General features: G+C 44.7%; 1 protein-coding gene across 1 annotated transcript; it reads right to left on the minus strand.

Moving 5' to 3' along the window:
* Nucleotides 1-3,047: 3,047 nt before the first annotated feature.
* Nucleotides 3,048-17,580, minus strand: LOC311220560 (zinc finger CCCH domain-containing protein 11A-like; the record flags this gene model as incomplete). Its single annotated transcript, XM_084304122.1, is given in 25 exon segments — nt 3,048-3,095; nt 3,688-3,804; nt 4,140-4,227; nt 5,456-5,478; nt 6,004-6,066; nt 6,688-7,017; nt 7,263-7,345; nt 8,203-8,465; nt 9,010-9,071; nt 9,486-9,655; nt 10,296-10,488; nt 11,065-11,070; nt 11,178-11,254; nt 11,478-11,969; nt 12,489-12,554; nt 12,758-12,859; nt 13,126-13,188; nt 13,922-14,032; nt 14,328-14,408; nt 14,914-15,033; nt 15,671-15,760; nt 15,763-15,873; nt 16,304-16,427; nt 17,205-17,324; nt 17,527-17,580. Coding segments are annotated over 25 exon segments (3,057 nt in total).
* Nucleotides 17,581-20,813: the final 3,233 nt, after the last annotated feature.

The raw sequence follows: 20,813 nt of genomic DNA on the forward strand, positions 1-20,813 counted from the left end.
TAGCGAGAGCGACAGTGAAAATCAGAATTTTTGCCTTTTCGACACAGAGAGCGCGTAAAAATTCTCTCATTTTGAGGGAACTAGAAAAAAATGGAGGCTCTACAAAAGATTTTGATGAGTATGCCTTCGAGGCCGATGCTTTGTAACATGAGGGATCTGGGGGCCAGCACACAAATATGCATACGTATGTACATGCATACAGGATAAACATATCTATACACACAAGCGTGCACAGTATATGTTGTATGATCTCCATATCGAGAACAACTCGTAGCCCTGATCAGACACGTAGAGTTGCAATCAATTAACAGCAGCAAGACAGCAGATCACAGGTACAGCAAGCTTTGAGAGGCAGGGGAATGCTCACTTTGCCAGTGGCATGGCTGCATGATACCAAGGATTTTGAATTAGTTTGATTTTTTGGAAGCAATTTGGTTTTTCTTTCTGCGCTGTAGCAAATACCACAGGTTTGCCATCACGTGCTGTTCCCTAATCCATATATCCATCATCATCCATTGCTGCAGGATCATGAAAGGTTAGAGAAGACGACTTAGGTCCAATTTAACAGCCAATGATTTTTCGATGAGCAGAGCTGCAACAGATTTTATTTAGCCACAAGCAGTTTTTTTTTCTTTTTTTCTGATATGAAGCTAGAAATTTTGATTTTTTTTTTTTTTAAAGACACTAAATGTCACAAAACCTGCAACCAGACCAGATAAAGTTCAAATTAGAGTGATTCTGAATCCTTTCATTAAAACGCTGCACATTTCTGTGCAAATTATTTCTGACTCTTCTGGACAAAAGTGGATGAAATAGTTCTTACAAATTCATAATAAAAGGTTGGAAGCTTTTACTCACACAAACACTAGTGAATTTTCCAGGAAATATTGTTTTGGCAGGGAATTTTCCCAAATCTAAAATAAAGAGAGGAAAAGTTGGGTTCTCATATTAGTTACTGCTTTTGACTGCTGGACAAAGGGAATCAAAACAGTAGTTAAGTGCAAGGTTTCCTTCTCTTCTCTAGTATGGATAGGAATCGTCACTTCGGACCTTTAGCACCTTCAGAAACACACCCAGTGCCATGCAGGTTCCTCTGCAGCTACTTCTAACAATTACTGGTGCTCCTTAGCATGGAAGTTTGACTCAAAACTCTCTCCAGATTTAGCTCTTTTGACTGCCCAAGGAGCTCATCATTTTGCTTGTTGCCTTCCATTTTCCTGAACAGACCGGGAACGCTGTTCAGAATCTGAATGGATCTGGTCTAAGGAATGGGAAGAAAGCAAAACCAACGATACCTTGCAGTATTCCAAATTCCAAAAAAGCAGTCTCATTTTAAAAAGGACCTCAAAAGCTTTTTTTTTTTTTTTAAACTGACATCTGCCAACATAGCAATCCAAGCGCTAAACCAACTGAAGTTGCCCCTGAAAGCCTGAATAAAAGTGAGTAACTCTGGTGCACTCAGCAGGTCTGTAATAGAAGTCGGTTTGATTTTTCGATTTCTTTTTTTTTTGCTCCAGGGTGCTGGTAAAATTTTTGCATTAAGAGATTTTGAACCTTTTGTACCAAAGAATTAGAGATGCGCTACAGTGCCAGTAGCTGGGGGTCTGGAAATACACACCAACAAGTGTCATAAGCTTTGCCTTTGCTGAAGGAAGATGAATAGTACAAAGAAAATCTGTCTAGTTTGTTTTACAAGCTTGTCTTTCTCAGTACGGAACAAACTGACCTCCCTGGTCTAACTTTGCAGTTGCCTATTCTGCCTTTGTCCTGCAGAGAAGAGCAAGAAAGGAACAAATCTATTTTTGCACCCCAAAAACGCATTAGAGGAGGATTATCACACCCACCTAAGGGTACTGCCTTGTTTGTTTATAAAGCACAAAGCATTTCTCTTGGACAGTCTCTGTTGCTGGCCTGTTTTGTGCCTTCCATTTATAATAAAGATATTAAGATGCTTACCCCTTGTTTTTTTTTTTTTTTTTTTGTTGTTTGTTTGTTTTTGGTTTTTTTTTTTAAAGAACAGTGGAAATGGAGAGTCGGATGACAAGCAAGAACAAACACTAGAAACTCCTTGTTCTGCCCCTGCTTTTTAATCACCCAGCATCACCCCGGCTGCAAAGCAGCCTCTGCTGATTTACCTGCTTGTTAAAGCACCCCACAGGCTGCAAGTGCGGTGTGCTAGGTGTCAAGTTATATTTAACGGTGCACACGTAACCATTCATCTTCCCACAGTCAAAGCACAGAACAGCCTCTTGCTAACAGAACTCATCCCTGCTGCTGCAAGAAACCTCATGGCCTGCAGGAAAACCTCAAGCTAAGAGTTCCAAAGCAAAAGCAGAAAACGCATCATTTGTACTCTTTCTATTTGAGGGAATTCTAGCTGCTAAACGCTGCCTACATCTGAGGGCACGTTCTGAGCCTGGGGGGACGGACACTCAACACCCACTGACAGCAGGAGTACAAAGATGCCAGCCAAGAAGGCAAAGGTTAGAGCTGAACGCTGCCTCAGCTTCCTCCAGCAGCCAGCTGGGGGTCACCTTTCACCATGCTCTCTGAGACTCTGAGCCCCGAGTTACCGCAGCCGCCACGTACAGCTGCTCCTTGCTGGCCCAAACTATTTGAAGAGTCTTCAAACTTCAGGGACCTGTTTTATGACAGCCTCAAGATCAAATTCATCTGTTCCTGAAGGCGCTGATCGTCCTGTTGTTTCTGTAGCTGTCAAAGAACAATCCTGAACTGAGGCACTCGTCTGATCAGACAGTGCTTCGGCACAGATTTGTCTTTAGCTTGACACATCAAGGTGAAGAGGAATCGATTCTTGCAAGCAACCTCTCAAGCAGGGATCTAATAAGGTGACCAGACGACAGATCTGTTGTGCAGATCTGAGCACGTCACTCTGCAGGGAATCACTTTCAAGCCTAAGATGTTTCACCCATCTCCCTGCCCCAGAGCGACACAAGGAAAGCTCTTAAGTAATTGCTAACCTCTTCTCAGTGCTCACGAGTCCCAAATCACTGATTTTACAATATATAAACCATGGCAGCTGGCACCTAGTTGGCACACGGTGACACTGCACATGTTGGCAGTGTCGTCAGGAGCTGGAAAGTCAGGGGTGAGGGGGTTAAGGGAAAACCACACATCAGTTTAGCAACTTGGCTCCCGTAGGATACTTCCTACGGCAGCAGTTTTAGCAAAGTCCCTCCCTCAGAGGGACCTGCTGGCTAATTAAAACGGGACTTCTGCTGGAGCAGTCAGAAGGCAGCAGGGTATCAGGAGATATCCAGTGGGCATCACTGTCAGTCTGTGGCAGTTTGGGGTCCAGGTATCAGTGGTTATGTGTGGTTTTCTCTGCTTCACTTTCTCCAAAGCTGTGAAAAAATATTTCTTTTACAGCACTGTACAGTCACACTTTACGGATGGAACCGGCTGCATCAACTTCCAGTATGACGGCGTTGGAAAAAGGTGCCTTTGGTGGTCAGGAGCACAACAGCTCTGGTGAGGTGTTATTTAAGTGTGTTCTTACATCTGAGTTTCCTCATAGCAGTATGTAGCTGAGGGGGTCCAGGTTTCCCAGGTAAGATTTATGTTTTTTCTCCTACCAAGCACCAGCTCAGTATACAAAGCTCTGTTAATAACACCCAAGCATGTAGACGTTAAACTGAAACTGCTTTTAAACCTATTTGTTGTTACGAAAATAGCTTCATACACCAACTTCACAGGGTAAAAATTCACATGGAAGGACAGAAAAACCCAGAAGCGCTTCCTGAGCTTCAGTTTACCAACAGCACCATCGGATTTAGATCCTGGCTGCCAGGCCAGGATGCAGGGTCTGTAAGCATTGCTGCGATGTGCAAGTGCCAAGGCAGGTTTCTGGCCTGCCCTGACTAAAATACCTTTTTTTTTTTTTAATACAAACAGCGTGCCAGGTACGCTGTAATGCCAATGTGCCAGGTCAATAGAGGATGTCAAACAACAGAGGCGTTTATCCTAATTTCTGGCATGAAAACACTTTTAACAGCATTCTTTTCACGAAGAAACCCCTCTCTATCTTCTCCAATGCTCCAGGATCTGCTGCTGCTGCAGCAGCCGCGCTGGTACAACCCACATCTTTGCCAAATCTTTTTTTCATAATTGTGCTTTACCTCGGCAATGTTGAGGTCACTCCTCTTCCTCCTCCAGCTGAGGAAGCAGCTCGCTGGTTCTGCCACACCACAGGTGCGGAAGCGAAAGCTGGGAACACAGGAGTCAAACTCTCAGTGCTCACGAAGCCACCAGGGCAGAGGGCTGACCCAGAGGCACCCCGGATCTGCTCTCCCTCCCCACTGCGAGGCTCGCAGCAGCCCCAACCCGAAGCGCACACAATGCTTCGCACGGTGATGTCATTGCTGATTCTGAGTCCCCAGGTGAGGATCTGCTTCACCACTCTCAACGTTGGTGTTGGTTTTTTTTTTTTTTTTTTTTTTTCTTTTAAACATTCACAGCTTATGGGAAACCATCAGGTAAACCACAGATAGCTAGGGAAGAAGTCCCACACGAGGGAAGTCCGTGCTTTACTTCCAGGCAGTGGCACGTGCTTTAACACGCCGCGTTCGACAAAGCAGCTCTCCCCGTTTTGCTCAGTGGCAACAGGCACGACTGCAATGCACACAGCTGTAGGCAGCACCTGCAGGTCCCAAACCCTTAACCCGTTTTTAGAGAGCACCAATTTTTTAAGTAGTGCTTTTCCCTTAATCCATGACCCCTTCTTTCCTTTATTTCTATCGGGTGGCTCTCCTCCATTTTCCTCCTCAGTGTCTGAGCAGACACTGGGAATCGTTTCCGGAGGAAGGGCACTGCTGAAGCTCCTCCATCTACTCTCTGAGAAAAGAGAGTATGTTAAAGAATACATCTTTCCTTTCTTTTCCCTTTTTTAAATACAATTTCTGAAATCAACGCTGCGGCCTGGCAGCAAATATCTACAGGACTAAAGATGATTCCTCATCCTCACTGTAACGTTGTAGTTAACCTCCAAACGAACCCACCTCCCCAGGAAGCGGCCATTTGAGATGGGAAGGGGCAGAGCAAGAGGAAGCTCTCCTTAGCCTAGCTCTTCCCCCAACACCACCTCGCCACCCAGCACCAAATTCAATTCACCTGCTCCGCCCGATCACTCGAACGGGCGTCCGACGCTGGCACACGCCACAGCGGTGGTTCTGATGTGCCTTAAATCACCTCTCCGCAGAATATCTCGGGTCTGTATGCTCAAATAACGCAGTATTTGAGAAATAACGCCCAGAGCTCACACTCTGAGTGCAGCCCAACAGCACCGAAGCACCGGTAGGCTAAACATTCCGAACCTGGCAACAAGGCTGACCCAAGCAACAGCACGGAACCCTTCTGCACCTTCAGCGTGGACATCAGCGTAAGGAAACACAGACCTCCTCGATCCAAATTTTAAGCGAGAAACGCAAAAGGTCACCCAACCGGCTTGTTTTCAGCAAGCTAAGGGAGAAATTAAGGCGACAACCGGGTGCATCCAGAGTTAGTCAGATCCTGAAGGCAGTTCCTTGGGGGAACGGAGGAGCAACGCGCCAGATGAGGGCTGCCTTACAGCGCACCCCTTAGAGGCACTGCTACGGAAGGAAGGCAGAAGGTTGGAACTCGAAATAACTCGCAAGGCACCCATTAAGGGGGAAATCTTTCAGTTTTTTCTCAGCAGAACCTCCCCTCTTCCCCCCCCCCCCCATGAAGGCAGCCCGGGGACTCTTTCCTTCCTTAGGGAGAGGGCAGGGACGGGGCAGGGTGGTGGGACAGATGGCCAGAGGGTCGGATGGACGGACAGACAGCCGGACAGAGGGCCCAGCAAGGCCTGACGAAGGGCTCAGGAGCGGGAGGGAAGGGCAGGGCGAGGGGAAGGGCAGAGAAGTACAAATCTTTTTTTCCTTGTGATAACTTTTCTTGATCAAAAAACACGATTGTGAATGAGGCAAAATGAAAGATGAAACATGGGGACGTGCGGATACTCACGATGATGCAGCCTTCTATCTGCATGTTCACCTGCTCATAGAGCCACACCTGGATCCTCGACCTCTGCAGAACGAAGGAGGAGAGTAAGTCGGGCCACAAACACTGAGCACTTTTGTTCTCTCATGTGTTCAGAAATACCTGCTAGCCACAGCCACGACAGCTCCCAAACGCTCCGAGGAGCAACTCTCAGGGGCAGTTTCAATGAGCAATCTGACATTTGAGCGTTATACCATCGGGTGAATACTACACATTCGGTGAAGAACACGTTTCCAGTCACAAGGGATCACCCCTGCACGCCCGGCTACACGAGGGGGAAACGCTGGGCTCCTTGTGCCCACCAGCACGCCGCACAGCTCTCCATCCCCCACAAACCCGTCCCGGGACACGGCCAGGAGCCGAAAACTCACCGAGGGGAATCCCCAGACCCTCCCCACTCCCCCCACACCTCCCTAATCCCCATCCCCGCCCCCTCCCCGCGGTACTCACGTTCTGCAGGTAGCGGAAGATGAGGTTCTGGGGCGCTGCGTTAAGGGCTCAGCACGGGGACAACAGTTCCGGGCTCGGGACAAGGCCCCAAACCCCACAACGAGGCCTCAGGGCCCCGCGACAAGGCCTCAAGGCCCAGGCCGAGCCCCCAGGGCCCCAGATCCGAGACCCCTGAGGTCCGAGCCGCCCCCCACCCACCTCCCTGGCACCCCGCAGCCGCAGGAAGGATACGATGGGCTGCACAATCACCTTCTGCACCTTCTGGTCCTGCTCGCGGTACGCCATGGCTGCCGCCGCCTCGCCGCTCCCACTGCCAGCACCGCAGGCAGAAGAGGCGAAGGCTGATGGTAGAACAGGGCTTGGGGTGAAGGGAAAGCGAGGGCAGGTGGGCGCAGTCTCTGAGCTCTCCTCCTCCTGATTTTGCTTTTTCTCCCCCATTACTGAGCTGGCAGAAGTCCCCGTGAAGTCCTTTGGCACGATGAAGGCCTGTGTGAGCTCCAGCAGCAGTTTCGTCGGCGGAGGTTTTCCCTGGTGGGGCCGGGGCGTCACAGCACACACACACACACACACACGGAGACGCGTGGTTTTGTCCAAACATTAAGTATTTACAACAAATTCGACAAGCACTTTTCCTCTGCCAGCAGCAAATGCCTGAGGGCCCCCACAGCTTCACAAATCATAGCGGGAAGAGCCTACCGTGCCGCGAAAAGTTCGGAAAATAATTCAAAATTGATCTGCTAGGGGAAAAAAAACGATGGCTGGTGGCAGGGTACACAATACACCCGAATCTCAGCTTCTTCCTCCGCAGAGTCAGTGCCCACGCCCAAGCGCGATGCTGATGGCACCCGAACATTTGCTGTAGCAGGCAGCAGAGCCAGCAGCTCAGGGGAGCAAGTTTTAAAACCAAGAGGCACTTAAACAACCCTTCATCGACCCCGTAACTGCGGCAGAGTCCCGACTGCTCGCCCCGGAGTCCTCACACCAGCAAAAAGCACCAACCAAAGCCTGGGGGAACTTTGGTACAGCACAAGAGAAGGGAGTGGGGGTAGCGGAGCCGCATGGCAGAGCTGCTGCTTTTCACCATTTGATCCTCCCTGATAATTGAAAGGAAGGCTGGGTGGGCTGACCCCCACCCCCACTCCTGGCAGCAAGTTTGGTCCACAACACACTGGAATAACGGTTCTGCTCCCTCCCACCACTACAGCTTCATCATCTGACACAGGTACAGTCAAAACAACGGCATACATGAGTAAAAGTCAAGAGTTGACATAGTAACTCCAGGATTTGGCTATCAACTGTCCGAGAAATCAGAACACCGAAGCTTCACAATGTGCCCAACATCGAGTTGTGCCAAGGGCGGAGGAAGGAAGAAGCTTTACGTTTAAGCCTTCAGAGCATCGCTCCATCAGAAGATCGATTTGCAGCCACCATGGCGTGCCAATGGAGATCTTTCTGTGCCAAAAGAAGTGCTTTGTCCTCTCGATATCGAAGGTAAGAGAACGGATGCACAAGACCTTACCTCTGACCAGCAGGGAAATTTAGGACAACTGAGTGCAGATCCTGCCAATTTCTACCACTTCGGACTGTGCTTTAAGTCTCATTGCAAAGCCTCAGTTAGAAAAAGGATCACCTTGGGGTATCCAACAAGAAGAACAGTTTCAATTTTTTTTTTTTTTTTTTTTTTAATTCTACCATAGGACTACGCAGTTCAACTGTCAATCATCTCGGAGAGTTCAAGGAGGAGGTCATCCTCGTCCTTCCCTGGGTCTAAGTCGATTTCGGCTTCCAGTCTGCCTCCTGAGATTTCCCAAAGTAGCTTCTCAAAATCTTCATCCGCAGATAAGGGCGCGTTCCCTGTGGAACTCAGCCGGCGTGTCCGTGCCTCTTCTAGCTGGGAAGAAGCTGAGGTCGAGGTCTCGAGATCCATCTCCATCTGCTCCTCAAATCTTTCCGGGCTTCCAAGACGCACTTCAGGTCTTGGGAGAGCAAGAAAGAACAATCAGGATATGCCATTTCTTAACGGGAAATCCCTTTCCTGCAAACCGGCTCTTAAAACTGTAGGCAAGCCCTCCTACGCTTCAATCTTACACAGGGATTGTTATCAATCAACCCAGGGCTACATTTAGAGCCCGATGCGTTACCAGGTACATTTTTCAGTCTGGGGGTTTATCTGTGAAGCCAGGGCACCTGGAGTTGAGGTGGCATTCTTGAGGACCAAAAGGCAGAGGACACTACTCATCATCTATCACCTCACGAGGAAGTAGAACTTCACCTCATCCTCGTTCAGGTATTCAGACAACCCAAGAAGTCACCGGAAAGCTGTGCTGACTTGCAGCATTTCAAGAAAGCCTAATTAAGCAATCCTGCTAGCTGCTAGAAAGTGGTTTCAGGTGACTTATTCCTTTGATGGATTTGGGCTTTAATTATCTCAGAACCCTCATTTTTTCCCACATGTGACAGAACTTATGTTTCCCTGGGGATATACACTGATTAAGAAAAAGAGCAAGTTGGGGTTGTCACCTGTTTGGGGGATTTTCTTCAAGTCTGATGGCTGGGACGTGCTCCGGCACGTCTGAAACACCCTAGAAAGCAGCAAAACAGTATTTATGACACATGGGTAAAAGATTCCTTAATAGCTTTTTCCTCCACACTGCTTCTCCTCTGGCATTGCGGAGCCGTGGCCAAAATACAAAAGCAAGGTGCTCCTGAAGAAAGTTCACATTCACCTGGAGGTTACTCATGATCTTGTGTCTTTTAAGAACATGGCATTAATGGACAAAATCCCTCACACCAGAGAAATCACAGCATCAGAGTACCGGTTAAAGAGTGCCATTCATCTCATAAATACAGAAGGGTTCTACAAGCATCCTGGAGACAGCTACTGGATTTCAAAGGAAACAGAAGGCCTGCAGAACGTTTGAGTTTTCCACCTTTTCTCCTAGAGGAGGGTAGAAATTTAACAAGGGATCCATCTCTGCATTAGCCCCTGGCCTTACCATGGCTGCTTTTCTGGCTGGAGGTCCCATCATGTCAGCATCAAAGGCAGTCTGTAGTTCCACAGCTGCTATGGCAGAGGGATAACTCCCAGGTGCCTTACGTTTCAGTGCCTTCTTCTTGGGGAAAGTGACTTTCCCACGCGAAGGCTTCACAGGTGTCATAAAGTTGGCTAGAGTAAAAGGAAGAGAGAACTGATACAGTCTTGCTCTGCCTCAGGAAAAATCCAGGTTCTCTTAATCATTTCCACAGTCCTTCTACACAGTTAAATGCATTTGGCCAGCACAATTACACCGCCATTGCCTGGATTCTCAGGAATCTTTTCCACATAGTAAACTCTGTCTACCAACAAGCCATACAAAGGAACAAAGAAACCGAAGAGCTACAGTAAATAATAATCCAGGACAAGGGACACCTCCGACACATAGCAATCCTAAGTGCAAGCTAGGTTCACAAATATAGACGGCTTTTATATTTAAAGTCCTGCTCCCGCTAGGAAAGGAAAAAGCAGCAGTTATAGTAGGACAAGAGTGTATGCAACTGTTGTACCAGCTTCCTCTCCCTTGCAGTGATGTCCCACAGTTAAGCTGTTCTACAAAGTCCACACTTGTAGTGTCATTTTCTAGTCTCCCGTTCCTTACCTAACATCTGGCTGGCAGGAAAAGAAACAAACTAAGAAAAAGAAAGTACACCCTTTGCTTCGTAGCATTGCGTGGCAAAACGCACCCTGCCAGAGTTACAGCATGAGAATTGTCATCTTCTGTCTGTATTTCAGAAGACAACCTAAGTAACTCTTAACCTTCAACACTTACTTTTAGCTTCCTGGCCCTGAAATTGAGCTGCCACTTTCCCTGCTGGTTCAGTATTAAAGAAGCCAGCAGTAGATTTGACAGCAGCTTCCTCCTTCCGAAGCTTCTCTTGTTGTTCTCTCTGTTGCCACTTCTCCCACCGTCTCTCTTCAAAGCTCTTCTCTGGACATTTACGAGTTCCGCTCTGCTGAGTGGGCTAGAAGGAAAGAAAAGGAGTGCATGAATAGGACAAAAAAAAAAAAAAAAAAATCCGTGGAGATTTCGTTAAGAAAATCTGATCAGCAATCCCTCCAAAATGGTCTTGATGTGGAACAGCATATTAATATTGTTCAGGTTACTGTTGTGTTTTTTTTCTCCATAAAATTCTGCCTGTAGCAAGAGCCATGCTTTACTATGGACACAGTCTCACATATCTGCAATATCCACTATGGCAAGCTTCTTTAAACAGATAGGATGTTCTGCTGTACATCTATTTATCACATTCTTTTTAAGCAGCAGAAAGTCATACAAGTTCCCCTATACAGTATCCACTGACAGATTGATTTCCTTGAACACAGAACTCTGGCCTTCTGTATTAAATCCTTCATGTCTGACAGATCAAGTCAGTAAGAACAAAAAGAATTCCCTCCACGCTAACTGTGTAGATTTCAGCTGGTGCTAACAGGGTTTCTTTGTTGCTGTGGTATAAACAGACTGATTCCAAGTTTGAGGATTACAGAGCTGTCTGGAAATGCTGCTGGCGATAGGATTTAGACTGCACTGCAGCTCCTACCAGGTGCTGAAGGGTAAGAACACACTCAAGAGGGTGGCACACGGTGAGTAACAAAACTTGTCAGAATTATCAGAAATTGTACGAATGTATGTGTGTCTTCACAGAGGACTCACCTGTACATCAGGTCCAGAGGAAAGTTTAGGAAAAGGCCGGTTCAATTCCACTGTCTTCTTTTCTTCTTTTTCAGGTGCTTTAAAAAAAGACAAAAAAAAGTTTTGTCAACGGCAGAAATAAAGAAAGCTGGGTACTTGTTTCCTTTGTGCATTTATTTCCTTGTGTCCCATGAGAGAGAGAGAGAAAGGCTACGATGTGCAAGCCATTCAGCATTTATCCATGAAGCAGATCCTGAGCAAACTGAACTTGCTCAATATGGGAAGCACCTCACTGGGGCAGGCATTAAAGCATCTTATTACCTGTTAGTTTTGTGCTCCATAAAGATTTCTGCTCTGCTGGGGCAGGTCCGGGTAGTGCTGAGGGAGCTGGCACATCTCCTTCACTCTGCTGCATCCGCAGAGCTTTCTCACGCTTTATTTCTTCCAAGGTTTTAACACGTACTTCTCCTTCTGGCTTGACTTTTCCTGCCGGCTCCTTCGCCTGCCCTTTGCTGGGCCCGGACAGAGCGAGCTGCTTCTTGGACTCACCCTGAATTTTGCTCTTGCTATGGCATTCTCCTGCTTTTTTCTTCTCTTCTACCAAGCGATTATTCTTTTTTTCAGACAAGGCTTCAGAGAAAGTTTGGATGCGACCTGCACGAGCAGCTCTTGCCCCTGCGCTGGAATCTTCACTTTTACCATGCCCTTCAGCCTCGGCTTTGGCTTGAGTTTCGCGTCTCTGAAGAGCTTTCTCACGACGGATTTCCTCCAGTGTTTTCACATGGATCTCTCCCATCGGCTTAGCAGCCTTCCCTGTCATCATCAAGAAATGAGGAGAAGCACCAACATTTAAAGAGAGTCCAGCAATATTTTAAGTCTCCAAAATTTGTCAGAGCACTAAGGAAAACTCATCTTGACTGTTCCCAATAATGCATCTTAGAACAATATCCTTAGAACAACATTCTCCTCTTCCTCTGAGCCACTTGTATTTTGAAGACCAGCCCTATCCAGAGAGAACTGCTACACAGAAATGCTGCTTTACTTTATTACTTTTTTAGTCTGCATTTCAAATTCCTGCTCCTGGCAGTGGTTCTATTCTAATTGTACGTAACGCTTCACAGAAGCAGCTAAAAACCTTGACAAGGCACAAGTAGAAAATAAACACACACCTAGAGCCAGAGTTCTGATAGTGGCTGTCAGAAGAGCTTCAGCACTCAAGCAAGAGGCGTCAGTTCTTTGTTTTCGTTTAAATTAGTTTTTAGGGATGTATGAAAGCACTCCAAGTTCATGGAAAGGAAGGAGGAGAAAGCACATTTAATATCTAGCTGTTACCTCTCTCAGTACTGGTCTGTTTAGGAGGTAATCCCAGCCTGTCCTTCAGAGACTTGGGAACTCGAACTGCAAAACAGAAAAAGAACGAATTAGGGAGGCTGCATAATGTCAACTTCAGGTTCACATTTCAAAACAAGACAGGAAAGGTGACTTTGAATCCCAGTGATTACGACCTCAGCCAACATGCAAAAAGAAACATCACTGGAAAAGGACAAACAGAAAGACTAAATACAAAACCCAGGAATCCAATCCAGATGCCCGTTTAGTACCTGTCTCTCTCTTGGGTGCTTTGTCAGCATTTCCCGGAGCCTCTACCTTCTTCCCCAGCCTTTCAGCAAGGCTGCGCTTCACTGGAAGGCTGCTTACATCATCTTCAGAGAAAACAAGGAATATTGTAAGAACTTTTCTTTGCAGGAAGGTTTGAGAACAGTCAACAATAAGCTTCTCTTTTTCAAGCATATTTTCATAGAATTGCCTTTCAGCTGCTAAATGATTTATTTATTTATTTATTTGCCATTTCTGCCGTCAACACAGATCTCCACTGCAATGTATTTTCCTTTCATACATCACAAATACTCTTTAATGCAGTCATATATAGAAGGCAGCACCTACGTAACAGCTCGTAAAAAGTTCTTACCTGCAGAGGCTTTCCGTTTTCCTTGTCTATCAGCAAGATCTACTCGAACCACAGGTTCCTCCCCTAAAACAAAAGGGAATTTTTTTTTCTATTTCACAGAAACCAGTAGCCAACAGAAATGGTATCCTGTTAGCCCATGTCCAAAAAACCCCAGTCAGACACTCTTTTGACAGCTAAACCACATAAACTCATATTTTAACTATAATTAACATAGAAAAAAAATATTAATAGTCTCAGTGCTTGCTTCAAATTCCAGCTGAGATAGTAGAGAGTGAATCTGAGCCTGCTTGACACCTATACTTTGTGCAGAACAAAGCTGCATAAGCAAGCAGAATATTCTTAGGTACAAATGCTGAGAAATATTCCTTTCTAAGGTGAATGTCTACGAGTAAAAGTACTTCCACACTTTTTTCCTTTTAAAAGGCATTTGCACAGCTCTAAACAATTCATATACAAACTCCTGTCATACTGTGTCCACACCTGCCACTGTCAGCCTCTTTAATGCTTCAGAAATTGCTTCTTGTATAGCACTGGCTTCTACAGCTCGCTCTTCTCGTTACTCTTCTGTTTTTCAGTTACCCCCCTATTTGCATACTGACACTTTTTTTTTTTTTCTCCTGCCGCTGCACTTAACCTGAGCACCAAATCTTTCCAGTACAACCAGGGACTTTAAGCATAAAAGCACGTTTTGAACAGAAGGCAGCACCAGAAGGCTAACATGGGTGAATTGTTTTAAGTATTGCTTAACCCTCCAGTTTAGGAGTAAGGAAATCAAAACAAAAGCATTCATTATTACCTTTCTTGGAAGACAGTGTCACAGTTCTCACCACTGTCCGGACATTTTCCTTTTCTGGAGCAGGAAAAATCATAGAATCAACGGGACGAAGAGAAGATCTTGAAGAACCTTCTGTTCAGAGCAACCAAAACATAAGGAAGTTTACCCAACATAAAAAACTATCACAAAGAACAAAAAAACTTTAAATGATTTGTTACTGTCAAAAATACAGCAAGCAGAGCATGTAAAGAAGAGAGGTGACTAATTTGCCTCTGGTTGCCCTTTGAACTCCCATTTAGAATACCAGCTGGCTGAGAATCAGGTTGCTTTATGCCCCCAGCTAAAAATGGAAGTCTGTCCCTCAAGCAGCTCCCAGTCACCATCACCTGCCGTGAACAGGATAAGAAAGTAGGGAATATTAACTCACCACCGTGTCTCTTATTTTTTTCCTTCATCTTCTGCCATTTGATTTCCTCAAGTGTTTTTATTCCAAAATTCAGATTGCCCTCTGAAAACAGGAAACAGTTCATGAGACAGGCTTAGAGGCACTCACTGAGGACCACAGGTCCTCAGGCTTCTTAGCGCTCAGGAACTTTCTGAAGTATTTAGAATAAAGCCTGTCAACACTCCTCACAAGTGAAAGAGCCATAGAACCAATGGCATTTTGCCCCTCCTTTCATCCTTCAGGGTTCAAAATGTAGTTTTAATTTTAATCCATTTACACGATATTAGATCCCTCTATTGTTAGATATGGCTTATCAACAGTGGTTGCAAGGCTGCACGTGCAGCCATTTAAACTCCATGCTGTGGCCCTGTTTTGTTCTCCAAAAGTAAAGAAAAGGAGTTCACCTTTCTGACCCAATGGGCACATGATGGTATTAATGGCAGAAATGAGATCATGGAAATAACCGACTCCATTCAGCACCCCTACATTTTGTTGTGTTTTTACACCACACTGCTTTTGAGTTAACTGTCAAGTTCTTCTGATTTATCCTACTAAGGTGCTGGCATACCTTGTTTAGTAGTAATAGAACTGCCTTTCCGAGTGGAAATCACCCGTAATCCATTTTTGCCTTCCGCAGCTGGATGCTGGATGGGAGTTTTAGTTTCTTCTCCTTCCTCAGAAAGTTGGTCTGAAGGGGAAAAATCGATTCAGTTATGCATAGACCAGATTGGTCATGATTACGTAGCTCATGCAGTGACACTTCAGCCCATGGTTCATATAAAAAACTTTGTTGCTGTTTTGTGTTTTTTTTTGTTTGTTTTGTTTTGTTTGTTTGTTTTTAAACAGCTACACTGACCTGATGAACTCCTAAGTAGAATACACTAGGACAAAACATCTAAGACTCTAGATTCTCTCTGCAGCTTTAACTACTACACAACACATTGCTCTTCAGACAGAAAAAAGAAATTTCCTTCCTAGTTTCATATAGAACTTTACACAACAGACCAGCTAAAGCCAGGAGTGGTTCCAAGCTTTCCTCCAACGTTTCAGGTTCTGTCCACCGACTGCCAGACAAAGCCACCAGTGACCTGGCCAGACTGCCTGCCCTATTGCTAGTCAGACCTCAGGTCATCTGTGATTTATACATTCATTTACAGCACAGATTCCTTCAAGAACCAAAGATTTAACACATTCATTTACAGCACAGATTCCTTCAAGAACCAAAGATTTAACACATTCATTTACAGCACAGATTCCTTCAAGAACCAAAGATTTACACAATCATTTACAGCACAAATTTGTTCCAAGATCCAAAACATGCTCACCATCATCACCTTCATCATCATCTGCAGCATTGATTACAACTGGAGGGTGTGTAGGGCTTGGGACATTTTCAGAGTTTTCCACTTTCGTCACCCCCTTAGCTGTGGAGAGGGATTTGACTGGACAGAAAGTTTGTTTTGCTGCAGTGACATCTGAGCCACTTTCAAATCATCGTCCGCGGACTCAGGCGGACTTGGCAGTGTAGCTAGAGGAAGAGGAGGATCATCGGTAATATGGCAGTTTAAAACTTTGACCACAATGCAAAGAGATGGTAGCAAAGGCAGATAACCCGCACAGACAACGAGTTCAGCATCTCCTTTTGCCCATCCCATCACTGCTTACGCCGTGAACAATGACTTCCCTTCGAACAACAACACATCTCCCTACCACCCAGCAAAAGAGGAAACAACAGGAAGCAAACTGCAAGGCAAACATCACACTAAGCAAAGAGAAGCTGAGCACGAAAGCAGAAAACAAACACCAGCAGTACACTCGGTGCAGTACACCTATGACTGCAGACCTTTTCCTGCACTCACAAATGAACAGTTACCTGATGCCCCCTACAGGATTGGCACCCACTAAGTACTACTCAAAATTAATTCTTCAGCGCTTAAAGAAAAAGGACCTAAACTCACTCTTGCTTGGTGGTAAGAACTGTCCATCGATGTAACGTCCCTTTGCATGATGAAAAGCACAGTTGGCTTTCTGACAGCCTCCCGGCTGGTTCTCCCAGTAGCAAGGAATCTCACTGCGCTTTTTCTGAAGACAGAAAGAAAGAAAAGCTTGTGATAACATGCACCTGAGGCTTGCAAAGAGATGCACAGCTCCAGATCGTGACAGCTGTCACAACACAGTGCTGAAACATCATTCCAAAGGTCAGTTTCTCAGTTAAGTGTAGTATTTCTGGGCATATTCACAAAGTTTGCATAAGCTGTAACCACTATGCACATTTAGATTGGTCATCATTCAGTTTGAGAAGACAGGCACTCTCAGACATCCGTTGAGGGTGGGTTAAACTAATACACCTAGGATTATACTAGGATTATTCAGAGGGAAAAAGAACATCTGAAATTGCCTAGGCTAACCCTGTCTAGAACTACTTCTTGGACACTTAGTTCTGCTGCACCTTTAACTTTCCCCACTTCCTACCCCAGGCAGCTACAACAGCGTTATCTGAAGGACTGTGGGTCAGAAGAGACCTGATAGTTCATTATCAAGCCTGCTCCCATGAGGATAGAACAGCCTGTTTATTACCCCCCTGCTCCAGCAGGTTTTAGCAGTCTATTTAACAGCTATTCTGCATCTCTTGAGAAAACTGTCAGCATCTAATAAAAAAAAATAAAAATATCTTGCTAAGACATACCTAAGGCATTGATTTTATTTCCCTCTGCTTCCTCCCACCCCCCCTCTTGGTAACAGAAACCGGTATGATTTTGAAGCAAACGAATCTATCCTGCAAAAGCACAATCAGTACACCTACGGCACTGAAAAATGCTTTTGTTGATTTATTTTGAGAACACATCGTTAGGCACTCACGTCAATTTCCATGTGTCTGAATCGGCAGACATTCCTGAAACAATGACCCTCCTGCCACAGCTTGCAGACCGTCTCATTGCCCAGAGCAGCTTCGCAGTGGCGGTAGGCACATTTGTCTCCCTGGAACCAAAAGGAAACCAACAAGGAAAATAGAGTACAGCCTCAAAAATGGCCATGCTGCTGCCTCATGTTGCTACAACTGAATTCAGAATCTATCTGGTTCTCAAGTTAACCAAAGACCAGTGTGCTTCCTCCTCCTAATCTACTCCTTCCCGAAAAAAAAAGGGGAAAAAAAAGCAAGGCAAAGGAAAACCAGCCATACCTTGGTACAGGTAGAATAGAAATAGAAGTAGCAGTCGTCTCCTTGTTTAGACATGCCGACGAGTTCTGCTAACAAGCTTGGGTTCTCTCCACTGGGACTTCCTCTGCTCTTGGAGAGAGCTGTCTTCACCCTTGCTTGGGCTGAAAGTCTTCTACTGGCTTGTGATCGGTGAAATCTTCTTTTTAAAAGTAACCCGAAAGAAAGTAACAAGTGAAGAATAATGAGGAACGAACATTTTTCCAGCTTTCTTCAGTTAATCAAATCAAGTTATCAGTCTCTCGAAGAGAGCAAAGCCTTGAAATCAGCTGTTACATGAACTAACTAAATATTAAAGTTCTGTAAAGCTGCCAGGAGCTTTGTCAGCAAGCGTTCTCTTCCACATCCTCAATAATATGACTTGGAGCACATCTGGAAGCCTGAAAACGGAGTCACTCCTTAAAAAAACACCTGATGATACATGCAAGTCAATAATCAACTATGGCTACAAATAACTTCTCTAAAACACAGTTAGGACACATTAAACAGCACGTTCCAGCCACTGTGGGTCTTCGATTTCACCTACCTGGACAACCTCAGCAAAGTTATCGATCTTCAAAGGCTTCCAGTTAACTGCTCCTGTAGGCCCAACCAAGACTGAATCAGTGAATTAATAATAAAGGGGTAGGAAGAATTTTCCTCCTCACTTTGCCAAGGGAACCTCTCATCCACAATTCAAACATAGGATGCGCTTTTAAACAGCTTATAACTAATAGAGGAAGCAAGTCCATTTGAATGCTCTCTCAGACTGGACGCAGCCAGGGTTAGTTAGCTCTTCAAAAAAATAAAAACCAAAAAGCAAAACAAAACAAAAACAAAAAAAAAAACAGCGCATTTAGAGATGAACGCGTGATTCAAAGTGGCTGCAAAAATGAGGCTCCATCTTCCACAGCCGGACAATTTAACTTTTTTTTTTTTTTTTTTTTTTTTAATTTAAAATTCAGCATATTCCAATCTCTGGTCTTCAAGATTTCTTCACCTATTAAGAAAACACAAAAACCTTCCCCCGTCTTTATTACCTGTACAGCAAAAAACATACCAGTGCATCTAAAGCCACAGATGTGCATACGCATACACACATCTGTGTTTATGCACACACGAGGAGGGAGTGAGAGAAAGTTAGCGAGAGCGACAGTGAAAATCAGAATTTTTGCCTTTTCGACACAGAGAGCGCGTAAAAATTCTCTCATTTTGAGGGAACTAGAAAAAAATGGAGGCTCTACAAAAGATTTTGATGAGTATGCCTTCGAGGCCGATGCTTTGTAACATGAGGGATCTGGGGGCCAGCACACAAATATGCATACGTATGTACATGCATACAGGATAAACATATCTATACACACAAGCGTGCACAGTATATGTTGTATGATCTCCATATCGAGAACAACTCGTAGCCCTGATCAGACACGTAGAGTTGCAATCAATTAACAGCAGCAAGACAGCAGATCACGGGTACAGCAAGCTTTGAGAGGCAGGGGAATGCTCACTTTGCCAGTGGCATGGCTGCATGATACCAAGGATTTTGAATTAGTTTGATTTTTTGTAAGCAATTTGGTTTTTCTTTCTGCGCTGTAGCAAATACCACAGGTTTGCCATCACGTGCTGTTCCCTAATCCATATATCCATCATCATCCATTGCTGCAGGATCATGAAAGGTTAGAGAAGACGACTTAGGTCCAATTTAACAGCCAATGATTTTTCGATGAGCAGAGCTGCAACAGATTTTATTTAGCCACAAGCAGTTTTTTTTTCTTTTTTTCTGATATGAAGCTAGAAATTTTGATTTTTTTTTTTTAAAGACACTAAATGTCACAAAACCTGCAACCAGACCAGATAAAGTTCAAATTAGAGTGATTCTGAATCCTTTCATTAAAACGCTGCACATTTCTGTGCAAATTATTTCTGACTCTTCTGGACAAAAGTGGATGAAATAGTTCTTACAAATTCATAATAAAAGGTTGGAAGCTTTTACTCACACAAACACTAGTGAATTTTCCAGGAAATATTGTTTTGGCAGGGAATTTTCCCAAATCTAAAATAAAGAGAGGAAAAGTTGGGTTCTCATATTAGTTACTGCTTTTGACTGCTGGACAAAGGGAATCAAAACAGTAGTTAAGTGCAAGGTTTCCTTCTCTTCTTTAGTATGGATAGGAATCGTCACTTCGGACCTTTAGCACCTTCAGAAACACACCCAGTGCCATGCAGGTTCCTCTGCAGCTACTTCTAACAATTACTGGTGCTCCTTAGCATGGAAGTTTGACTCAAAACTCTCTCCAGATTTAGCTCTTTTGACTGCCCAAGGAGCTCATCATTTTGCTTGTTGCCTTCCATTTTCCTGAACAGACCGGGAACGCTGTTCAGAATCTGAATGGATCTGGTCTAAGGAATGGGAAGAAAGCAAAACCAACGATACCTTGCAGTATTCCAAATTCCAAAAAAGCAGTCTCATTTTAAAAAGGACCTCAAAAGCTTTTTTTTTTTTTAAACTGACATCTGCCAACATAGCAATCCAAGCGCTAAACCAACTGAAGTTGCCCCTGAAAGCCTGAATAAAAGTGAGTAACTCTGGTGCACTCAGCAGGTCTGTAATAGAAGTCGGTTTGATTTTTCGATTTCTTTTTTTTTTGCTCCAGGGTGCTGGTAAAATTTTTGCATTAAGAGATTTTGAACCTTTTGTACCAAAGAATTAGAGATGCGCTACAGTGCCAGTAGCTGGGGGTCTGGAAATACACACCAACAAGTGTCATAAGCTTTGCCTTTGCTGAAGAAAGATGAATAGTACAAAGAAAATCTGTCTAGTTTGTTTTACAAGCTTGTCTTTCTCAGTACGGAACAAACTGACCTCCCTGGTCTAACTTTGCAGTTGCCTATTCTGCCTTTGTCCTGCAGAGAAGAGCAAGAAAGGAACAAATCTATTTTTGCACCCCAAAAACGCATTAGAGGAGGATTATCACACCCACCTAAGGGTACTGCCTTGTTTGTTTATAAAGCACAAAGCATTTCTCTTGGACAGTCTCTGTTGCTGGCCTGTTTTGTGCCTTCCATTTATAATAAAGATATTAAGATGCTTACCCCTTGTTTTTTTTTTTTTTTTGTTGTTTGTTTGTTTTTGGTTTTTTTTTTTAAAGAACAGTGGAAATGGAGAGTCGGATGACAAGCAAGAACAAACACTAGAAACTCCTTGTTCTGCCCCTGCTTTTTAATCACCCAGCATCACCCCGGCTGCAAAGCAGCCTCTGCTGATTTACCTG

This window comes from Netta rufina (genome assembly GCF_964035555.1).
Source record: "Netta rufina genome assembly, chromosome: 34".
Lineage (NCBI taxonomy): Eukaryota > Metazoa > Chordata > Aves > Anseriformes > Anatidae > Netta > Netta rufina.